The sequence below is a fragment of the Osmia bicornis genome, chromosome 5, assembly GCF_907164935.1.
Source record: "Osmia bicornis bicornis chromosome 5, iOsmBic2.1, whole genome shotgun sequence".
Taxonomy (NCBI): Eukaryota; Metazoa; Arthropoda; class Insecta; order Hymenoptera; family Megachilidae; genus Osmia; species Osmia bicornis.
This window is the reverse complement of record NC_060220.1, coordinates 4,342,434-4,368,145: the sequence shown is the minus strand read 5'-3', so window position 1 is coordinate 4,368,145 and position 25,712 is coordinate 4,342,434. Positions and strand designations below refer to the sequence as shown.

The 25,712-nt window shown below is 33.7% G+C and overlaps 1 protein-coding gene and 1 non-coding gene across 2 annotated transcripts; both read left to right on the top strand.

The window, feature by feature from the left end:
• Positions 1–95: 95 nt before the first annotated feature.
• On the top strand, positions 96–25,712 carry LOC114880320 (putative uncharacterized protein DDB_G0271606). Its single transcript, XM_029196208.2, has 9 exons — positions 96–491; positions 10,443–10,697; positions 21,337–21,570; positions 21,721–21,893; positions 22,026–22,386; positions 22,469–22,957; positions 23,432–23,662; positions 24,350–24,590; positions 24,740–25,712. Exons 1-9 carry the CDS (start codon positions 372–374, stop codon positions 24,832–24,834), a joined length of 2,199 nt encoding a protein of 732 aa, XP_029052041.1. The 5' UTR covers positions 96–371; the 3' UTR covers positions 24,835–25,712.
• Trnal-aag lies at positions 24,196–24,277 on the top strand. The gene has a single exon. It is a non-coding gene; the product is annotated as a tRNA-Leu (tRNA).

Genomic DNA, 25,712 nt, shown 5'->3' with positions numbered 1-25,712 from the left:
AACTCGTGTTTGAGCGTCGAATCCCCACACGAGCCGATGGGATTCACGTGTATAGATTTCGGTCTCGCCCACGGACACACAAGCACAGGACGTGGTCGTTGTTTAGAAAGTCCGACAACAAGAACACGGTGAGGTACACCTTGGTACCAGAAGACATACCCATCAGAAAGGTGTACCAGAAGGTTCACTAGCTTCGCAGCTGGTGGGGGTAACGGTAAGCTAGCGGTGTCAGACGGTGCCGGGCACTCACTGCTCGTCGATTCGCCGAGCGATCGACATCAAGTGTACCCGTCGATCGAGAGAAACAGGATTTTTTCGTCATCAAACAGTCGGTTGTAGTCAGTCAGTGCTCGAAACAGGTATCAGAGAAGATGGAAAAGGATCAACCGGATTCTTTGGCTACCGTGGCCGTTGTCTCGGAGAAGATGCCTCATCCGCCTCATAGCAATTACGCACCCAGCGAGGTCTACTCCTCCGCCGAACCACCGCCGGTAAGCATTCGAATCTGGCCGAGATACATATTCCCGTTACCTGGACAAAGAGATCGTCTGAATGACTATTTTCGTGAAAGCCAATCTGGCAGAAAGATTCCGGTCATTGATGAGCAAAAAATGTTGAGGTTTCTAAGCAGGTTTAGGCATTCAGTCAATTGTTTTGCGATCGATTTGGTATTTATTTAGAACTGTTTGTTCGGTTTATAGATTTTTTAGGGAATTATGTCATTTTGGGTATTGTTAAGATAGTTGGTTTGACTTTTAACTCTCGGACGCGACGATGGACCATGGAGAGAGCCCTAATTGTATTTTCTATTATCATCATTATTTCTCTATCATTATTCTTCGAAAATATGAAACTTTTTCGTTTAAAAATTATACAATTAACTTTAGATAATATTCTGTAAATTTGGGTCACGATTAACCCAGGCTCCGCTGTTCAAGAGTTAATTAGTTAAATGCAATTTTTATTACACAGATGTTGAAGTTATGATAGGTAAATTTTCTAATCTTTGCATAGATTTCTGTCAAGTTTTACATAAATTTTTATCTATTTTTGAAGAAACTAAATAATTTTGAGTGTTGTATTTGGATTAATCCTTAATTAATGAAGTGCAATTTCTGCTGGTGGAGTTGAGTACCTTTTTATAAATTTTTAGTAAAATTTTAACACCAGTTATTGCAATAAATGGCAAAATGTTGTTTATAACAATAAGTTTTAATTATTTAAATAAGAAAAACTGCAGTATTCAAATAATTTCAGTTTCCTGGATTTTTACACACAAGTTAAGAGTGTTTTGCAATTTTGCAATGAATATGTGACGTGTTTAAACTAATACGAAGGATATCAGGTTGTTTTTCCTGATAACGTGCCAAATAGCGTTTACAGTTTAAAAACAATTCGACATGGTGCGTGACTCCGAAACGTGGTACTGTTTAAGCATCGATAACAACGGTACATTACCGCAGTACAACGATCAGAATGATTAATTATCAACAGTATAATTCATTCTTTTATTGGAATATATCATTTTATTACACTAGAAAAAATATTGAGCCATTTTCAACGAAATGAATTTTACAAAGCTGATAAATACAAAATTAAGCTAACTAGTGAGAAAATTTCAACAAAAAAAATACATACGGGATTCTGGAATTACGCATAACTAGCAATTTCCATTTTTTCTTGTATTTACATAGCACACTTGCTGTGTTATATAATGAAAATCTTGATGCCATTGCTTTATAGATTGAATTCTGATAGTCTGCCATGAGCTCGCGGTTGATACGTTTACCGCAGTGCAAACCACAATTAGCAGAATAAAATGAGCAAACACAAAAATCTGAATAGGATCTTAATGTTTATTCTTGTTTCCAAGTTTAATTTTTGAGATTGGATTAATCTTATATGTAGGTTATTAGTATACACCATATTATTGAACAAATTAAATTAAATTAAATATATTATTAGGATGATAATTATTTATCCAATTAATATTGTCTATAATTTTGTACAAGTCTAGGATATTAATACAAATATTAAATATTAATATTACTCCAGTCATAATAATGCTAATACCTAAGCACTGTTTATCAACACAAATGCGGCGCATGGCACACATACTCTAGCATCTCTGCTACTACTGCTTGTTTAGGTACACTTGCGTGTATAGCTTCTTCTCTTGCTGTGAACTGTTTGTGTGTCTTCTTATTACAAACTTTTCCACTCACTATCAGTCCTTTGGTCCTTGCGTATGCACTTGTGGTTAACATTTATACAATTTAATATGTTTCATGTACCACAAAAAGGTTCGTCCCGTATAATTTAAATAAATAAATTATTAATATTAATATTAATTAATTGATATATTGAAATATTAATTTTCTTATACGGTTTTTTTTTAAAATAGAATATAAAGGGTGTGTAAAAGATTGTGATCATAGTTTGATAATATAAAAGAATGTGTGGGTTCAATTAAAGACCCTCTGTGAATAGCAACAAGTGCATTTTACAAAACGAGGTCGATCAATGTAGAAGAATCATTGTGATAGAGCTGCAAAGATGTTCCCGAGGACATCAGATAAAATGATAGTTCGTGACATTATGTTTAACCTGTTAACCAGAGAGCTTATTTAACTTGCAAATTGGAGTTAACAACAACTGTGAAATTCTATAGTGTTTATCTCATATGATTGTGACAACGGTAAATTCGAAAGCAGATATTTTTAAATAAAGGGAACAAAGAATAAAGGGAGTCGTTAAATGTGGATATTTGTTGTTTTTAAAATTAGTATTCGTTAAGTTCTTATTCCCTACATAGTTTGAAAAAATTGATATATACTTTAAGATGATCTTTTTATTTATACACAATTTATAGACTTACACCTCTTTTAAAATAAACGGTCCATTTATATTGGAACATACTATGCCCTCGCGATAACAAAAAAAACAAACAAATGATACATTAAGTTTCAGTACACGTGTATTATTTAAACTTCCGTGACGAGTTAACTCGTTGCGTGCACTTCTGATGTATGTACTTACTTTCCAATGGTTAACAGGTTGAGATATGACACGCAAGTCTTCTACTGATAGCAACAATTTCAGTACCAAGACAATTTCACTATTTATAATGATTATGACATTAAGAAATTTAACCCTTTGATTACGATCATCTTTGACACAAATTGTACCTGTACATTTCTATATTAAATAATCCAATTCAGTATCCAAAAGTAAATAAAATAAGTATATTTATACAATTTCCTTTGAAATAAAAAATGTTTTAGTAGCAGACGAGTTAAGAAGATTTTAATTATAAAAGGAAAGAAAAATAATGGAAAAATCCAAAGAATTTAAAATAAATTATAATTTATTAACTTTGCTTCGTTTTGCAATATTCAATAACAGTTCCTTTGATTACAATCGACAATTCTTCGTGAATTTCTTGTAAGGATTACGAAAATTGAGTGTCAATCATAAAAAGGTTAATAAAGTAAGGGATAATCGGTTCTGCTTATCAAGTATATTTTATAAACCACTATAAAACCGGTAGATCAAGATATTTCATAGTGCAGCGGAAATAATATGTTACGGCATGATAAAATTGTGTTACCTATGAAACATTTCCAATCGAGAGCGTTATTCGAGGGTCTTTTATAAAAGAGCGCGGAAATCCGTGCGAAATGCACTTCCGTGAAAGTTTTAGTTTAATTGTGCAAATCACGTTCGCGTAGCTCTGGTCGCTAGGTTATTTGCTTGATTGATTAAAACTCGCGGACAAAAACGAAAGAAGTCGGACAACTCCAGGGAAAGGTACCTGTCGCGTTTTACATTTTGCAATTTCCGCGATCATGATATTCTCCATAAATAGATAAGAATAACGAGTTTGGAACTTGTTTCAATGACAGGATCAATTTTTCTACGATATAAAACAGCTGGTAAAGAGAAATAATTTGTCGTTTAAGTAATTATATACTTTCTCTGGCTATAACTTTTGTTTTCGAAAAATCAAACGTAAATTATTTTAATTCCTTATAACTTTATATCATAATATTTACAATTCTCTTTTTTAATTGTATGATCTTAGACATTTATCTAAATTTTAGGCAATTAAATATTACTGATATTGATTGAGAAAGCATTTTAATATCATAATGTCAGAACTCGATGGAAGATATAAAAATACAAATGATTTGAACGCTTTAGTTTACTCTACTTTTTCAACGAATTGAACTTTCACATTTTGCAAGCGTAATGTGACGCGTTCTGGAAAATCATGCACATCGCGGTTTCATTTTCAACGCCAGCCACGTTTTTTTTTTTATTCGTTCGTTTCATTAAAAGCAGAAAGTTTCTACGGACCGTGAACAGTCAAAGACCGTTCGCATATTAGAAATCGCTCCATGTCAACTATGTAAATTTAACATTTACCGTTTTTAAATTCGAAGAAACGTTCCTTTGACGATAGCAGTGTGTATTTTGGACATAATGTAAAGAATATTTATTAAACGCTGTCAAATATGTATTAAACAAAGAACAAGAAAAATGTATCCTTTGGTCGGGATATTTCAACCAGTTAACTGTTTTTAATACATGTTTTTTCATTTGAAAATATACATCTGTAGAAACTTGTAGTAACTTTTTAATGCGGGATTAGTGAAAAATATAGGAGATTTAGTAGAAATTTGACAAACTGTTCTTCTTTTTTTTAAAGCGTTTTGCAATGATCACTATCATTTAAAGTTGGGTTATTGGAAATAAAAAATTCGAGGTTTCTTTAATACCATATTAAATTATCTAATTTATATTAAGGGGGTACACTTTTTATTTTATTATAAAAATTTGGATAGTTATATTTTTTGGCAATAGTATATTTTTCAACCAATGGTAACAATACGTGAAGTAGGTACCGACTACTGAAAACATTTGTACGACCGATAGATTTCACTTGCAACGATTTAAAATGCGTTTCTTTTTCAACCGAAGCGTGACCAGAATCGTGTTATTCAGAGTGAACAGAATTCACAAGTTTGAATTTTGCATATCGCCGATCGACAGAGGCACCATTGCATCTCGGCAATTACGCTTTCCTAGAAATTACTATTTAATTTTCACGGAATCGAAATTCAGTACTTTTATTTATATAATGTTAGATTTAATGTTGACAAATTTGCAAAGAAACTCCCCAAATTTTATACTCCAGAATATGTAAACCTTAAAAAATAGAAAATTTTGAAATTTCTAATTGTAAGATTTATACGACTTCAACTAAACATCTGAAGAATATACCGTTCGGGAGACTTTAATGCACGGTGTGCACAAGTCTACACACACGCTAGATAGCAATCATTTCATAATCATTTTATCCTGCTATTATTCAAATAGTAAGTAATTGTAACTTGAATTTCCTGCAATATTACATAACATGATCTTTTACGCAGCTCGGGATTAAGAGGAGATCTAATGGGGGTTGCAGTTCCGGGCCCCACTTTGCAGGAGGCCCCGTTATAATCCTTCTATTTAATATGTCAAATAATATAAAATGAAATGTTTTTACTATTACCCCCTTTTTACGATTAAATGTTATTTTATCTTATTTTTGCGTTATCTTGATCATTTGATAGCATCGGGGCCCTAAACATCTTAATTCGGTCCTGCCTTACATGTAATCACTTTTCATTAATGCTTCTATAGAAATTTTAGGATATTGTTAAATATTCGCTTGAATATTTTGTTGCAATATTTCATGTATCTATTTCACCTATTAACCTATTCACCTATTTTATCAGTTCTGTGTTATTGAATATTTAATTTTACATTCTATATTTCTTATTTCTGCAAAATATTTTTTAACGAAATACATGTATTATCTATATAATATTGCTAGCCTTATATTATTCGAACTAAAAAAATGGTGGTTTGGAAAAGTTAGTTGTATGCAGTTGATCTTGCATTTCCTCGGTTCATGACAATTGTTTATTCTCAGCTTCGCACAGTGTTAATTACCATTCACGAGACGTTATATAAGTGTAAATAAACTTTAGCACTCGTTTCGCGGAAGCGTAGAAGCTATTTCTAGCGCTCTTCCGCCATTTTAATTACTGTCCTCAGACAACATTACGTAGTAAAGTGTTATAAATGCATATAGGTACACTAACAATACCATTGTTAATTTTTGTGTAATTTAGACTCTTATTAAATTCGCTTCCAAGATTCTACAAAAACTAATTGACAGGTGGTTGTTACTATGGTGTATCAAATACATAATTATTATAATTGTCACGCGATTTCTTAGCATTCATAATTTTTATCCACATTAAATCACGTAGCGTTTGGATCGCGGAAGAACGACACTCGCATGCAACGCTCTTCCTTCATTTTAATTAGCTACAATAGGGGTTATCACGAACTAAACGCACAGTCTTGTACACACACTCAATAGGAGCAGCTTATTTATCAAATTAATTAACTCCATAAAACAAAATTTAGAGAAATTGATATAATATAAAAAATTAAACATCAATCAAGTGCTCTGGCATCAAAATTTTTTTAATTTAAAAGGTTGGAGTGCATCACTTTAGCTTGTGAATGGTTCATGTATAACTTTAAATACCGATAGTCATTTCAAAGCAACACAAATACTTTAAATACAATGAAATTGCAAAGATTGTAGATTTGAAATATGAATTTACGAAATCATTGACAAGAATGACTGATTCAAGACTTTTGACCTGCAATGTCAGGCTAACGGAGTACAACGAGTCAGATTATATCAAAAAGGACAGGTTTAAAAATGTTATCTCGTAGTATATATGTATAATAATCCTTTCCTTCGAAGTACCTGGCAACAGTGCCTGTTTACTTTTGTCTGGCAGATCGAGCAGCATAAAGACAGCCTCGGATGGCCTACTATCTCCTCGAGGCCTCTTACCTTAGAGTCGTCCATCCACATCGAGGTCATTACGAATATGTACAAGTACAGTCTGTGTCACAAGCGTTTGCCCTTTTCAATTAATTTACCAATTAAAGGCGTGCATGTAATCGTCTGGTATGCGTGAAATGATGGATACTTTCCACAGGAAAATGTTAACTCGTCTCTTACGGCACTGATGGAAGGTACTTTTTCGAAAGTGTAATTACTGTAAATGGAGTTGTTCCATTTGTATGGATGCTATTTCGAGATTTCAAGCCTTAAGGTTTATAAATTCAAATTTCTAATTTTCACAATCCAAATTTTTAAGCTTCAGAATGCAATTTTACAGATTTCATTCAAAATTCAAAGTTTCAGAAGCCAAAGCATTAAGTTCCAAAATTTGAATTCCAAAGTTTTGAAATTCACATGTTTATTGCTGCCAATTTTTCCTTGTCGCTAGTTTCCCTAATGAACTGTACGTCTTCTTGTCATTAACATTATCCTTTTTAATTATTCATATATCCCATGATGTTGAAATGATGATGATGATGATGATCATACATCCAAAAGTAGCCTTTGAATCTTCTGTCCTTTTGTATTTTTCTTTTCCTTTTTTTTCATAACGGTATAGTTTTATAACTTATAGAATTTCCTGTCTTATCAATGTTTTTGCTAATTACATCTTTAACTAATTATAATATAGTATATCTTCATTCAGGCTTCATTTAATTTAATGAAATCTGACACATGTGTAATTAACTAAAACATCTTTTCGAGGTTAATTAATTACATCGCGATAATACCTGTATGATTATCAATCCTGAATGATATTCAGAACCAGATTATATCAAGATCATTGAAGCGTAGAAACAAGATCAGGGATGCATTTTCACGAGCTACAAATTTTCACGAGTCTCAAGGTTCTGAAGCAACCGAACGAGTTTGAAACGAAATAATAGTGTCAAGGTACAGTTATTGAGCGTCAGAGTTACTTTATTGGACACATTTCCGCCTCGTAACGAGCAACTGACGATTCATCTTGTAATGTAAATCGTTTTAGACAAATCATTATAATTCAGTTACAGAATTATGATGTTATTGATGTCATCTTTATGATTCTTTGCTAAATAGTGATGCTGAATTGTTAACGGATCTTCCTAATATACCTAACATCTTAAAAAAAGAATTTAATTTTTTTGTATTTTCCGGTAGTTTACCTTAAAAATATGGTCTCAAGGTATGTTTAACTTATTTTAAAAAAAGTCTTTATGCCTTATTAGCATTATTATACTATTAAATCAAATTTTCTTCATTTTTATTTTTGCCTACATGAAATTTGCAGAAATATTCCAATATTTGTTTAAAGAAAAAGAAAGATCTTTAATTTCTTAATAGGGAGTCAATTGACCCTTCTGACCCCTCTAGTTGCGCTACTAAGCATGGGAACAAATGGTCATTGTGTTACGTTTGTATGAGTCAAGAAACAGGTATTAGAGAAACGCTAATGTTATCCAATTGCATTTTTCACTTTTTCCCGTGATTAGCTTCATTCCGTAAAATAGGAATGGTAGGAAAGCACGCGAAAGGAGAGCGTGAAACGACAGACCTCGACTCGGTGGTTAGCCAGCATGAAGTTCCACGCATTCATGTGATTGCATTCTGCATGCACATTTCAAATCGACTACATTATCCTATAAACGATTTTTACACGTGTTTCATTGCTACCTGCAGCTGTCTCGTTTGCAGAAACGTGAACAACGTTTATTATACAGTACAACGAATATAATTCATATGGTATATAAATTATATGAAAACTTGATGATTAATAAAAACAAGATAACATTTTGTAACATAAATTCTCAATACAGGGATTCTACAAGGAAAACATTTCATCAAATTGAATGATGAGCGATTACAATCCATTAAAATCGATTTATGATTACAGTTTCCTCACATATCTGGAATTTATTGCGTGAAACAGACATATAAATATTCAAAGAGACGAAACATGTGCAATAAAGAATTACCTATACTACATTTGAAAGCAATGTTTTTCTTGCATAAATAATTTATATTTCATTATTCAAAACGTGTATATACGTAGAATATACGTAAAACAAAGAATCAATCTACAAAATTGCACTTTTCTATTGTTATGAATAATATTCTCGACATTCCTTATACAAAAGCACAGTAGGTTTACCTAGAAACTTTTCAAAACGATAATAGAAATCGAATAAAGGAATAAAGGAGAGGTAAGCCTGTCGAGCACGAATCAATTAAAAAAACCTGAATTAGAATGTAGTTGAATTTATGCTACGAGTTTATTTCTGCATAGTGAGATCATCACGGAAGTTGAAATATTCCTTTCTTTGTCTGTGACGACTGATTGCTATGGACAATACAATCACGTTTGATTAACATAAAATAGAAACGACAAGAATAGCAACTGAAAATCTCGAGTATTTAGAATTTAATAATAAGAGATATACTAGTTCCGGTATTCATTAAAATGATATTATTTCGCATTCTAGCCAAAATTGTGATCTATTGCACAATTAAACCGAAAAAAATGAATGTAATTTTACGAACAAAGACAATGATACTTTGTACAACTATAATACATCTAACGAGACGAAGAATTTGAAAAACTGGAAACAATTGTACTCCGACTCTGCGTCGAGCACAGGGTCCGCTCCGGAACAGTTATGGAATAGAAGTAGGAGAATCTTTTTGTCGAACTTGGTTGTAGTAGATTCAGTAGCTAAAGAAGAAAGAGGGACTGAAATCCGGATTTACTGTCTTCGTTTAAATGTCTATGTCAGTGTAACCACACTAATGCACAGATGTATTTTCTTAGAAAGTAAGCTGGAAGATACGCATCAAGTTTTAAAATCCAAGGTGAAGTTTTTTATGTTGCACACAAAATGGGAAGGAAAATTAAGATTTATGATAATTGAGAAGTTAAAAAACTTGTTGTTGGTTTCTGTCATGTTCATAAATTTCTCATCATAATGGGCCATAATAAAGTAAAACTCTTTATCTTATTTGAAACAGGATTTCATGGGATTTCAATTTTATCATTTGTAAAAGTACTTTCTTCGTTTTCTCATTCTTAATGCTGTTTACATACGATTAATCTATGCAAACTGATTAGATACAATAATTATAGAGAACGAGTAAATACAGCAAATAATGTAGTGTATTTGGAGCCTAGTGGGATTAGACACCCCCTCTGCCGTTCCCAAGCTTCTGCTTATATCGGGAGATCTTAAATAAATAAAATGTACCTAGCAGCCACCACCCCCAATAATGTCAGGCAAGGATAAACTGCCTTTACATGGTTTTTCCAATCATTGAATCGGGTACGAGGAACCCAACACTTAACTTTTCGTCGGCATAAGGAATTTTGCTCTTGGGTCGAAACAATTAACCTGAGTGGGTTATCAACTACACCCACCAGGCGCTTTACGCCCGTTTGATCTTTCCGAGATAATATTTGATTAATATTTTGTTTATTTATTTACCTCAGGCATACATGAGGCCAAAAAGCACGGCAGTTCAAATTACAAGGATCGCGGCCGTCACCTTGGTGACCATGTCCGTAATCCTTGGAAGCTTCATCCTCGCAGCGTCCTGGGTTCAGGCTCGAGCATCCTGCACTCCTGAATCAATTGCTGCTATGCAAGCAGAATTAAGGCTCCAACAACAACAGCAACAGCAAGCTTCAGCCTCCTATCAACAAGGTGAATTCTTGAAGCATCTGCAGCCGGAAGCTCTCATCCAGGTAAGTTCAATAAAAAAGATCTATTTTTTATAGATATTTAAAAGAAAAATTTGAACTCGGTTTTTATAAAAATAAAGTTGCAAATAAATAAAAAGAAATTTATTTATTTTTCTAAGCGAACTTAAAGCCTTTCTTAGAAGCTATATCACTATTATTAGAACAGCTTGTTATAACATTTTTTATTTTCCATTTCTAACTATAGAATACACTTTCAAAGTGTGGTTAGAAAACCTTCAGATATCCAGTACATTTTTTTATTTTGAAACTGTAATTCAATCTTTCTGGAAAGACAAGTATGGTACGTACAAGTTTAGAAAAGCATTTCCCCAGTTAAGTCTCTAAACAAAAAGACAAGTTACTTCGGTGCAACTTGTTTCGCTCGTTCAAAGCGGTACCAGCTTTCGAGATTTCTAAATGGTCACCTTGATTTTAATCGAATGTAAAAGATCAATCGCTAATAGATTGTAACCGATCGATCGGTTTTCGAATATTGTTTCCAGTCGAGTGGAGTCGTTGAGGTTTATGGTGGAAAGTAAGGAAGTAAAACGCAGCGGGTATTGTGTTAATATGATTAGCGGTGACATGCTGAACATAGAAACTGATTTGTCTCTTGCGGTCGAAAAAGGTTGAATAGTGTTAATTCTTAAAAGGCGAGAAGCTCTTAAGTAATCATTCAAACAATACAAAGATATCTAAGTGCATGTACGTGTCACATGCTTCTTTTTATTGTGTACTCGTCTACACAAATGTTCGTATTTATACATTTAATAAGTCGACAATTTTGCAAAAATAATAATCTTTTTGGTGTAACGTTGTAGTACTATTTTTAATGCAAATAGAGAAAAAATAATAGTAAGTTTAAGATCTGATTTCGTGAGTTTAAGTTATTTTCTGAGAATTTAAAAATTTTGTTTAAATGTTTTTTAGAAAGTAATCGATTTAGGTATCATTTTCTTGATTGAGAACAGATACGAAACATAAGTAGATGTATGTTCAAAAATGAAAGTGAAAGCAAAGCGAGAAAGTGGAATAGCTTTTCCACTGCTATCACCATGTTTTTCAATGTGTTTAATAAGACATAACAAACTTTAGAAAAATAATTTCCTTTAGATTGCTCCAGATAAAATCGCAAGCTATACTTCCATAATTTATATCACTCCTCCAACAGTTATATTGATTAATTTTGCATAAAGTGAAAATAATATAACACTATATTAAGAAATTACTTAAAATGAAAACTCTTTACCAAATCTGACTTTTACTAAATACATTTAAAACAAAAAGTATTGTAAATAGTAATAGTAATTGAAATACTTTTCTTGAGATAAAACAACATCAATTATTAATCCAAATGAAAACCAATAGAATCAATAATCTTTTGTCATATTTCTAATAACATTTCAATCTTTTTGCACCAGAAGTTACAGAATAATTTGAAGCAAAACATACCTAAAGGTCATTCATTCAATTTTCTAGTCTAATAATTCAGAGATCAATATGAATTTTAATTTTATCCTGAAAGTATTTTTGTTATAAGAGAAGAAATAAGAATTGTTTCTCACGGCATTCGATGGAAAGAAAGGATCGTGCTCGATCTATGATCACGCCTTTCTGTGTGGTATTTACCTCAATATTACTTGCAATAACGAACTACTAAGATTTACTAAGATGATTTATCGTGAACTTTTTCATTTGTAAAGCCGCAAAGCCAATTTCGTGAAGCAATACTTGCTTTATGGATAAATCAGCTTTACACGAATTGGTTGTTATCGAATATTCATCGTAATTAAGGTTTCTATTCCTTAAAGATTGTAATATTTTTTACTTAAGCATGAGAAAGTTTCCTACTTGAAAATGTTAGAACACTTTCTATTATAATTTTATGACCATAAATTGCACCCTACTCAATAAACAGGAGCAATTATTGAAAAAACAAGAGAGAAAATTTAAAGATTCAATTTTGTAGAAATTTTGAAGATTTTAACAAAGCAGAATCAATTTCTGTAATCAATCAACCTTTAATATATGTATATTTTGCAATTCTCTATTTTTTATGTTTATTTTGCAATTTTAAATTTATACTAAAAATAACTTTAAATATTATACATTAATTATACGAAAGTTTAAGTTCGTTATTTAACTAATTTCATGAAATTGGTAGGCTTTGAAATATTCGAAGAAGAGCAATTAAAGGGATTATGTTAAACATGAAAGTATACGTTAGATTCTTCACGCTCTTTCAGTATGTATGGAAATAATAGCTGAAGGGGAGTGTTAATGAGTGAATTAAGTACTCATAAAAAGGCGGAAACTTAGAAAGCGTAGAATTACAATCAAGGCAAGAAGCTCGTTCGTGTGCAGTTTTGCAAGCAAAAGAAGAGGCAGATTGATAGAAAGGATCGCGAATCAAAATAGAGCACGCAAATTTTCGATTCTACTTTCGTAATGCATAAAAGTAGCCTTATTGTTGTGAAAATATCCTAGAAAGTATCATGTTCGACAGCGATTCTCAACTAGTGGTAAGTACACGTACCACTTATGGTACGTGAGAGGCAGCTGTGTGATAAGTGGATAATTTGTGCAATATACAATTTGAGCAATTTGTTTTATGTTTAACCGTTGGACAGTGAATAACAAAAGATCATCGATAATAGCGACAATTATTTTAATAATTGGAGTTATTCTAGTCTTTTTAAAATAAATATTTTAACAATTTGTATATTCAAATTATTTTCTCGAAGTACACTCGTCATTAAACACAAAATTTCCTAGAAAGGGTTAAGATTAAGTTTAAGATAAGGATGACCCAGCATCCTCTTTTCTCTTACCCCCTGTTACATTTATAATTGCTATCTCCATCCACCTATCATAGCTTTCGACGGATGTCTTTAATCGATGTTTAATTGCTATTAGAACGAGGACAAGTACAGTGTTTGAGTCATTTTATCTCGTTTGAAAGAAACTGTGACGACGAATGTCGAGAGAAGGTGGAACAAGTGTTAGATAGCGATTCATAAAACACATTAGGTATGTAGGTCTCGGTTTCTCTCGTTATTATGATATATTACTGTCAATAACAGGGAGATATAACAGTATAAGATAGTTTGAAAACCTTCGCTCATAATTAGAATTAGGAATATAATTTTCCCTTAAATTAAAAAAAAAAAATCAACATTTCAACGTGGTAATTTCTAGTAATTCAGAATTAAATAAAACGTAAGATTCAATCAGCTTAGAACGCAATTAATCGCTGAGAAACGAGAAACACCGTGAGAATCGATGGATCGCATTTAGATTCAATTATTCAGCATCGCGCGTTTCGATGTATCCTCGGCAATTTCCAGCTAGTATCGATTAATCGTTCGAAGGACGAGCGGCATTCAACCTGAACGCTTTCCCCGTTCGTAAACCGTTGGCTTTCGAGGAGAACTCCTTTGAATGCAAAGTATAGACGGTACCCTGAGACTTATCAGTAGGAAGAGAAGGATGGTTAATGCCGTGTTGCGATGAAGAAGAAGCGTGTACCGTGGACGAGGAATAAAAGCCGTAGAACGAAACGCAAGAAACGGTGCGCACCGGTGCCTGGAGAACTGCGTTCAAGGAGAACCGCAACAGTGACTTACGTAATCCAGGTTACGTTCCTCGATGGACGTACGATCTTAACGTGAAACAGGAAATCACCTTTTTACTTCTTTCCATCTACGAATCGTGTCACTGTTTCGGTTTAAAAACCTATGGGAAGTTGTATGGACATTAAGACGATTCTGATTGTTAAACAATGAAATTAGAATCCATTTATTTGTCGATTTGGAAGTTATTCTTAATTCCATGTTAATAGGACAGGATGAAATTTTACCATTTTTACTGTAGTATCATATCTACAAAGTAATTTAAAAATTTTTCTAACACAAAAATATTTTTCTTTAATGGAAAAAGAAGGCGATTGTTACTAACACAAGATAAAAGGTACGGGTATTGCCGTATTCAAACGAGGACGTGCTCGAACGTTCTTATAGGACAAGGACGACGATCGTTGCAGATTTAAATAAAACTTTGTAGAAAATTTCCATCTAGGATACATAAGTAGCATGTATTCCATTGAACTGGACTAATTAAAATACGTTTAAATATAGTTTAAGGATCGTCTACAAAAAAGTACAAACGTAATCGTTCTTTCGATTCAAGTCCTAAAAATAAAGAAAATGAATTAACAGGTCGGTGTACAATGTTGACTTCTAGAAAAAACATTCAGATTCATAGGAAGATATTTTAATTTTTCATATTACTAATTTATCAATTTTTCACCATCCTATTAGAATTATCAGAGAAATATGTGTAGGTACATTGTTAAATTGAAATTCTAATCACGTAAGCCGATCTTACTTTCTATTGGCTGCCTTAAGTAAACCGGAAACTGTATTACATCCACGTTATTTGAGCGTGTAACGCATACAAAAACGTCGACAGAATAACAAGAAAATTAATACCAAAAGTTTTTGCAAACAATGAAAAATCTTAATCCAAATATAAATCTATCTCTTATGCTCATTTTACTTTACCTGTAATTCAAGAGGGGAAAGATTTGCATTTGTTAATTAATCAATCACACGTTGAAAGTTAAACACCTCATTGCGAACATTAGCGGCTTATTCTCTTTTACTGTTAACAAGTGAAAGTTCCTTAGAAAAGGCCATGCACTCACCTTTCTAACAATAATAAGTGTTGATTATGATCATCTGCTTCGGTGCTAATTAACGAAGAAGAGGTTAGCCGCAATATTATAAGATCATTTTTAAAAATACAGTTTATTACGTGTTTAATGATCATTTAATAATCGAAAGCAATAAGATATTATCTGGGATGAAATTCTAATAATCAATTGGCGATATTGAATATCTAACTTTTCATAGATTGAAAATATATTATTTTCAAAATAGGATATTTTATTATAAACAAACTTAATTTATTTTTAAAGCATTTTATCTATTCAAAAGGTAAATAAAAAGCAACTGTGGAATATTCCAGAGGTTTCTTCTTCACAATTCGTGTGACCGCATTTCGCCAGCCAATTTTCTCAAGCTCTCTCTTTCACGGTTCACTCTCAACTGTCCTTTTTATTAAACGCACACTGTCATCTTCTTTCGCAAACATTTGCTGCACCTTAAAAATTAAGAACAGGATTAATCGAGTATCATAAGTTGGTGGTACTTTAACTCAGTCATGATAACTTTGACAAAATATATTCATTTACTGATTAGTCATTGATATTTCATACTTTTGTTATGATATGCAAAATTGATTAAAACAAATATTTTAATCAGTAAACAGATTGGTGCAAAAAATAATTCAAGCATTTATTTAATTTTTTCAATTGATGATTTTAACAAAACAAAAAAAATATGTATAAATGAGTGTGGCACAGGATATTTCTTAAAATTTGTCAAGGACTGTCTGCTTTATTCATCAAATTAATATAAAATTATTATTTACTAACATAACTACGACCATGCCAGGTGTTGATTTTGGAGAAAATATCTTATAAAAAGTTGAAATAAAGATATAAAGATGAATAGATGAACCATAAATTCATGAAAAAAATTAATTTGCTGATAAAATGATTGAGGATCATGTTGCTGATAAAATGATGAGGATGCTGCGCTGGATTTTTACGTCTCTCGATGGAAAGGTACTCGTAGCACAACAGAAAGTGGGTTGCACATTGCACGAGCCAGCAGTAAGGTGAACGTTCTCTAAAAAGATTTTCTCTCCGTAAACTAACTGTATTGTTACCTGCTCCTTTCTGAGACGTTGTTCACATACCACATTTACCTTGACGACAGAAGCCACTCCTTATCAATTATCAAGAATGATTTTCATCCGTTCTATACGATGCGTTCGCGTGCTACAGCGATGCTCAATGTAGTTAGAAAATTTCTTCGTTCTTCACGAGTATCTTCTAAATTTCACTTTTCTTTAACGTGATTGAATCGTAAATCAACCATCTTATTAATTACAACATAACTATCAAAAAATGACTGTGGTCTTCAATGATTGTAATCATTTCTTTAAAGTGTTGTTGAGAGATGTACATGAATGCAGAGAATATTTTGTAATATAGAAAGTGATATTTCTCATGATCGTAACTATTATTGCGAAAATTCATTGGGAAATAGAGGAAAATATTCGGAATACTTTGCAATATATGTATAAAGCATTGTTTTTTGTCATAACATTTACTAAATCTGTATAGAGATTTTTCAATTATTAAATGACATATGACTATTATATTATTAAATACTGTTTTTATTTTTAATACAATCCAAATTTACAGAATCTAAAATTGGTACTTTGTGCAATTAATATAATATTAATACTATTTAAAATCTCCTTTAATTAATTTACTTTCGATTATATTAGATTTATGATGTCTTATGATACCCCCATGGTGTATAAGAGGGCAAGACAGGAGGGGCAAAATTCTAAAAAATACAATAGATTTGAGAAAGTACAGAAGGTACAATGGGGATAACTTCATCAGATAACTTACCTCCAAATTAAAAATAAATAATACAATAGTCGACATACATTTCAACAAAAAGATCTTAAATTCTGTAATTTAAAATTAAAAAAGCTGAAAGCAGTTATTGTGACTACCTGATAAATCTACTGTTGAAAGTGTTACTTTTACACTGGCGTAAAACGCTTATCTGCAACAGTGTCAAAATAAAGACATTGAAATATGGAGAACCAGTTGGTAGGATTGAAAGTATGATGCTCTTGAAGGAAAAGTATGCCGTTGATTTCCATCTGGCCAGCGATGAAGGCACGCAAGTGCAACTCAACATCATTGAGAACACAATGTATCCTTGTAATATAAGGCTGACAGTGCGCGGGTCGTTTAACGACGATGATTATCCGTCATAATGGTTCGCTAATTGATAGGCAGCCAGCAGAAAGGGTTGGCAGGATTTCTAAAGAAAGCCTGTGGGAACGACTAGTCGTGAGGCTCGTCTCTCCGGCAAATTGCAATACTAATTCCTTATTCTGTATTGCATGCAACGCGAAATCCGCCGATTTCCTTTCCTCGTGAAATCCTTCCGGCTCTTTCAGTAACTTGGCCAAGTTCTCTGAATAACTCGAAAGTAAGATGTTAACGTGTCTTGTAGGTATTTTGAGAAAGCGTTGAGTGAAATTCTGGGTGACACGAAGCAGTTATAAAATCGAGATTCCAGATTTTTAAATAATAATTAAAAGGAGTTAACACTGCACCCCTATAGAATAAATGATACATCAAATGTATTAAGTGTTTAAATTAATTCTGTGGACTTTTTTCATTTTTTAACTGGAGATTTATTTTTAAAAAGTCATGGTAACTTCAATTAATGAAATATTTATTGTTGTTATATTCTCCCGCCATCTTTCAAATACACAAAATCGCGAGAAAACATTCAAATTTAAAATATTACTTAAGAAGGTGTAATACTGAAGGCAATAAATTAATTTGTATACTTATTATGAATCATAATTTTAGTCAAATTTCAACTCTTCAAGTCATAGATTGGAACTGAATGTTCAGTGTTTGAAATCCTTTCGCGACTCAAGAAGTATAATTGAAATTGGAAATCACGTTACAAAACTGATAGTCATTACGTAAACCACCACATGCTATTGTCTGTTCCAAAGCGGTAGTTTTTCATGAAACAGAATCTTCACACTTGAAGAATTTTACTGTTGTTTCCTTACATAACTCATATCTATTTTTTTTTTCTTTTTACAAAGAGACAAGAAAATATCGTGACACAGAAATGGTGGTTAATTTACAGGCACTTATACTTTAGGCATTAAGAAATTTCACCTGTTTCTTCTCGTTCTAGCTTGACGATTATGCAGGTTGTCGCTCAAGCGCCGCAAAATTGTTTCTACATCCTAAGTAATTTTTCAAGTGGAAAGTTTTTATTCTTTTATGGTACCGCCTGCATATAAATTATACTAAACAATGATTTACACCTTATATTAAAATTTTATTTCACCTACGCAATACGAAAAATTTGAAGTATAAGTAATTTGCAAATAATATTTTCAAATATTCTGATTTAATAAATAATAAATTATTGTAAATCTTATACGTGTGTATAGATTTGGAATTTCATTTTTACACATATAGCGTTGTCATATCTCCAGACTGTGCACAAGATACTCCGTAACGTTTGAGTTTTATCAAACATTTGTTTAAATTCCGTGATGATATTGGTACTTGTTACTCAATTATAATACTATACAAATTTTTGTTCAAGTTTAATGATCTCTGAATATACAAATTACAATCGTTGTTTAACTTTTACGAAATGGAGGCAATAATCAGCTTAAACGCTGACGCAGTAGCAATATCTTTGAAAAAGATAATATGATGTGTACATCACACGATTTATGCAATAAATTAAATACACATTTTGCAGTTACGCTGAAAATTCTTATATTTTTAGAAGGCTCAATGCCATGTATACTGAAGTTTGGTATTATTTATTTTTAATATTTTTATTATTGAAGACATTTCCATTTCGTAACAAATGTAATTTGCATTAAGTAAAGGATCATATTTTTTAATTTAACATTGAAATAAAATAATACAGAAATAAAACAATATGCTATGAAATTTTTGTCCTTTTAAACATTTGTGATTATGTTTTACATAATGTTGGAATTTTTTACTATTGCATCCATAAATTTTTAAAATAAAAAGACATTTTTTTATTTGAACCTGGATTTTTCCAAAATTAAAAAAAGAATTGTACAATGAAGATTAACATGAAACATGGTGACATTCACATTTTGCACAAAGGCGTCTTATTTGCAATTGAAATTCACCTTACAACTTGAATAAATACAAAGATGAAATATTCTCTAAAATAAATATGTATGTACTTTCGTTTCATTGCTATGTAAACGCAAGAATGTTAGTAAATACAAAACATAGAACTTTCTCATAAGCCAAACCGACGATGAAGGTTGCTTTCTGACCAGTGGTGAAATGATCGAAGTTTGTTTCAGTGTATCTGGAATTGCGAAAACCAGAAGCAGATCGGTAGCTAAAGCCATTCCGGCTACCTTTCATTGCGTTCACTGATATTCTAGAAAGTTGTCACTTCACGTGAAGCGAAACCTCTCTTTCGAGCCAGCAAATAGAACCGGTCGAAACGTCTCAGCTAGCAAAGAACCTGATGCAACTAACGTTTCTTGCACTATAATGGTTTCCTGCTGACCGATCACAAATTAGTTTCTCGAAAGTATTAAACGCCAACTTCCTTCCTATCGCCATCCGCCAAATACTTATCTTGCATCGTTTCCTCATTTACCGTCTCGCGAAACCATAATCTACCTATCCAACCTCCAAACGACGCCATTTTGCGATATAAAAGTGTTAATACAAAATCGCCATTTTGGGTAAAATACTTTTGAAGCGTAGAATTATTTATTTTCTTAATTTTTATAATAATACTTAATTAGGCGGTTAATGAGATGTTCAATACTGGATTAAGGAAAGGTCTAAAGGTATGTTTAAGGAGAGGTCCAATGAGGTTACAGCTCTGGGGCTCTCTTTCCATGAGGGCCCATTATAAGCCTTCCATTTAATATATTTAGCGCACAAAAAAATGTCATCTTATGCAAAATGCAATATTTAATGCCGGATCAAGAGAGGTTTAAAGGAGGATACAGTCTTGGGCCCCACTTTATTGCAAAATGGCGTCCAATTTTATAAATTGAGTTTCGCATCAACAGAAGTTAACGGAACGCTCAATAAAAGATGATGAAGAATTTTTAAAGCTAATGGGCTCATTTACAGCTTCTGTTTATTGGAGCATATCGCTGTATTGCTTCAACCAGTAATTATTAGCATTATCAGTATCGGTGATTAAATGTAATTAAAAGCTAGCTAGTGGGATGATTTAGATCCCATCTGACGAATGACCTCTTCCTAGCGAGAGAAATCGAAGAAGATCCGGAGGAGATGCAGCCATGGCGAAAACAAGCCACGAGTATTCCTTAAGCCTTTGAAAGCTGGATAAATATCGCCGCGGTAATCATCTGTTGATGCAACTCTTCTTCCTGGTCGCGACATCGGGTCGCAAGTGAAAGTGAACTCTCTTGGTGTTATCGTGGTGTAAAACTGAGACAGAGAGATAGAAATCGAACCCGAGCAACGATGAGACACGTTCGATTAACTGCCACGATATCCGACATAGAAATGTCGGAGAGATCGTATTTTATGACTGGTTCACCTGAACCCTGCCATTTTTTATCTTATCTAATACGAACCGGGTCATATTTTAAACGTCATTCAAAACGAGATTCTAATCATTCAGCGAGCACGCATTGCTAGTACTTTATTTAATTCTCTATGTACTTGGGTAACTTTAAAATAACGTATCAGATTTCTGTAGGAAATTCGAAACTTTCTTTTTTATTTTCGTTATTATTATTTTTTTGCTTTGTGCCATTGTACAATGGTAGAAGTTTAAGTACGTTTAAAGATGTCTTGTGATGTTTTTATAAATGTAGGTGATAAATCATAGATAGGTGATAGATTATAAATTGTAGATTATAGATTATAAATATTTAAAAGGAATTTTTTGTTGCATAGGATACCACTGAACTGAAAGAGGCACAGCAAAGTCTGGCTGCGCAAACACCAGTTAAAAAGGAGGTAATGCCAGATACCAAGGACATCAAACTCCAAAAGGAAGACGAAAATAATTCAAAGTCAGATAGTGAAAGCAGTGATCATGACGACGACGATGATGACTACGATGACGACGAGTTTCCTCCTGTTCACATTAAGCTACCCCTTCAATTCGATTTTGACGAAATTGCGGGCGTAAGTTGATAAATATTAATGTATTCTATAAATTGACAAGTTATAAATATTCTTCTATTTTTCTTTTAAATGAAAAATAAATGAATAGAATGAAATGTAAGTAGTATTAAAAATTTCGTTTAATAAATTAAGACGTTATTTCTTTTTTAGACTCTGATTCAAGAGGCACGAAGCAGAGTTTCTTGTGTAGTTGAAAGACGAAGGGCCGATCAAGTGATGGACGGTGCTAACAACAACGTGGAAAACAACACAGACTCTCGTTACCAGAGACTGAGCGGAGAACGCGTTGCTATTCTCTGCGAATCTGGCAATCCTCATCAAGAGTACGTATTAAAACAACAATAAATGTTTTAGCTTCAATTAAAAAGAAATTTCATGTATGCATTTGATGAAGAGGTCCAAAAAGTTATAATAATTCATTCGAATTATCATCAAAGTGAAAAACATAATTCCAGGCAACAGGAGCAAGAAATGCTTACTCCGATCATCATTCCTCTGGGAACAGTCCAAGTACCTCTTCAATCTCAGGAACCAAACCCAGGCTACCATCAATATCAAATCCACACTCAATATCAAGTTCCTGATATGCAACAGTTGCCTCTTAGTGACCCACGTGGACTGAATCACATTCCACCCGGTGTTCTTCCACCTGAATTACGAAACCTTCCTCAAGTTACCATGGAAATGAGACCACCGCGTGTAGGACCACAGGCTCCCATGATGGGACCACAGAATCCTATGATGGGACCACAGAATCCTATGATGGGACCACAGAACCCTGCTATGGGGCCACAGAACTCTGCACCAGGACCACAAGTGAGTAACTTTTACATTTGAAAAATTAGTTTCCGTTTCAAAATAATCTTTACGATGTTCGAACCAATCGTGATTTGTTTAGGTTGAGATACGTCGAATTCCCATTGAGTTGCATCACTACCCAGTGAATCCAATCAGAGGAATGCGACCCCCAATGCCCCAGGAGCCGCAACAAGTACCAATGATGTACCATCAAGTCGAGCAAGCACCTGGAGCATTCAACCAAGAACAAGGACCAGCTATGATGCCTCCACCAGCACCGCAGGCGGAAGCTCAAATTCACGAACAAAGAGTGATTCCTCACATGCTGATTCCTCAAACCGAACAACGACCACCTCAAGTGCCACCACAAGTACAACCTCAAATGCAACCTCAACCTCAAGCTCAGCCTCAGCCTGAACCACAACCGGCTCAGGTTACCGAGAGACAACGTTCTCCCTTCCAAGGAATTCCGTTCGAAATTCGAAGAATCATCCAACAAGTGCCTGTGGAGATCAAGAATATCATTCAACATATCACTGGCGAAGGGAGACCCGTCCCTGTACAAGTACCTGAAGGTGCTCGCCGCGAGGTAATTCTATTATTTAAAATATCTATTTTGATTGCTATATAGAATACGATTAAAAGAATTTAATTTTAAACATATTGTTGTGTGTATTATATAGTATCGCGCAAAGTAGGCTTCCTTAGGAAAAATGGAGTTAGAGGGGAAGCAAGGAACTTAAAATTCTAATTCTGACGATATTATTATTAAAAGTGATTTAGAAATATTCTGAAATTTAGTATATAACTAAGAATGCGTATCAATTTAAATTTTTCCGCATAAACATTCATACGTAAGTGGTAGGGAGCCACAGATCTACATATATGTATATGTATATGTAGCCCTCACCCCTATGGGTAGGAACGAGAGCTCGGGGAAAGGGAAGCCTATCGAGAAGGTCGGAAACCTGGCCAGTTTTCTTAGAGGCCTACTGTGCTCGATGATGTAAATTTTTTGTAATTCCTTTGTAAACTTTACAGAAACGTATTAAATAATTTTCAGAACGTTCAAGAATTCAAACCGTTCCCGGAAGGAGCACAACCCATCCCTCTTGGACTTCCACTTCCCATAGAAGTCCGAAACTTGTTGGAACATGGAAGCATAGAGAGTCGTCAGCGATCGGATGCTTCTAGTGAACAACAGGAAGCTAAATCTTACTCTGGACAGGAAGAAGATAGCGAGGAGGAAAGAAACTTCCCAGTACCAGCTGAAATTCGTAACATAATTCATCAGGTAAAAGCATATTAATTGATTTCGTATACTTTGTAATCTCTTCATTCTAACACAGAGTGTTGCATCTAGTTTGGCCGACGCTGGCCTAGAGGGCCGGGCTATTGAAAGATTAGGTTGGGGCCCCTCTACTTCTCTCGAAAAACTTTTCGAGGCTAAATGAGTTCGAAACTTTGTCAAATTCCTTGAAGGCCTTCTTAATTCTCGTGAATTTCGCGAGATCCGGGTCGGCCAAGTCGGCTTTTCTTTTAAAGTTTTGGTTGTCCATCTTGGACAGCCGTAGGGCTTACGCTCTTGTCCTTTGCCCTTGTCGCAATGGACGCGACAGAGGTTAGGACGCACAGTTGGAACACTTCGAGCGAGAAAGACCCGATAAAAACTCGCATATTTGTGCAAAATACACCATCCACAGGGGGGGGGGGGGGGTAGAAGAGAGTCAATTAGATATTTTATATAACGCGTGGCACTCCACCCTTCATAGGATACCCATCAACTCACTTCCTGGAGAAACGCTTGATGTTGCCAAGCCATCAGAAGGTAGCGTGGCCGAGCGGTCTAAGGCGCTGGTTTAAGGCACCAGTCTCTTCGGAGGCGTGGGTTCGAATCCCACCGCTGCCAAATTTTTTTAAACACACATTCTTCATCTACATATCCTCTCAATTATATTTATTTTTCATCTCTGATTTTTAGGTTGTAGAAGGCAATGCTTTCCCGGTACCAAGATTTTCTCTGTCACTGAAACCTGTAGAATCCTTGGAAATACCAGTTGAAGCTCGTGCCGAAGTTTCCGACAGTCAAATGGCTGAACAAGATCAAGAACGACAACCGGAGCAACAACACGTAACCCACATGATGATACAGCAACAGCACCAACCACAACAAACGCAACAGCAACCGCAACAGGAACAAGAAGAAGAAAGTCGTCCGCATTGTAAGTAAAATTAAACGCTCAGGTTTTCACAGAAAAGATTTTTATCTTAAGTGTAAAAATAATCTGGTCTGGTAGCGGTTTAATTCAAAAATGATTTGTTTACATGTATTTAATTAAATATTATATAGGCTGTTTTTAATTGTTTACAGATGTACAACCACGCTCAGTGCGTTCCATCCCAGAAGCGTTCACCCATCGCCGCGAGAAGCGCGTCCGTCGTTGCGCTTGTGATTGTGCTTGTTAATTTCCCATCCAACGCACGAATGTCCCATAATACCCACTTAAAGAGAATGCCCTCCATCCCCCAAAAAAATTTCGGAACACATTCGATAGGTTCCCTTAATCTAAAAGAATCCTAACCCAAACGTTTCCCTTCAAGTTTTACATTTTTTTTTTTTTTTTATAAACCTTGATACTATGCTCACAACCAGATACACTTTATTGAAGAGGACCAAATGGGACAAGAATTTAAGAGATTAAAAGCGTTTCATTGTGTTTGTATTTAGTATCACCGCGCTATAAAACAGCAAAGCCACAAATGCTTTATTTCTAGGCTGTTCATGGAAGCAAATAAATTGAAAAAAATAAAATTTTGCGGCTCAGAGGACACCGTAGAACGTAGACACTTATATCGAAAGAAAAAGTAGAAGAATGAAGACCCATTAATATGAGTGATATTTTTTTAAACTAACATGTCTCTGGCAGAGAGGGCGTATATTAACTTTGTCGTTACATTTCTTTTTCTCGCGGTAACATTTACATATAGGGAGATGAATCTGTGATCGTTTCTTTCGTTTTCGTTTAAAACAGAATTGTAATTTTTTTGAACAATAGAAGACATACACAACGATCATTATATGGCCAAGGAGAGTTTTTAAATTTCTTAACTTGCGATTAACACTGATATTTTTATTCAGAGAGAAAATCAATAATTTTAAAACCCTTCTATAAAGATCAAAACGATTATCGGTGTGTGTATTCTAATTTTGCAGACTAACTTCTGAACCTCCATTTTGTATCTACGCTAAATTTTAAGGTATGGACACTATATTTCTGTATAACTTACACACACATATAATTCTTATCTTTTCATGACAATAAATCGATATTGATTAGACTTAA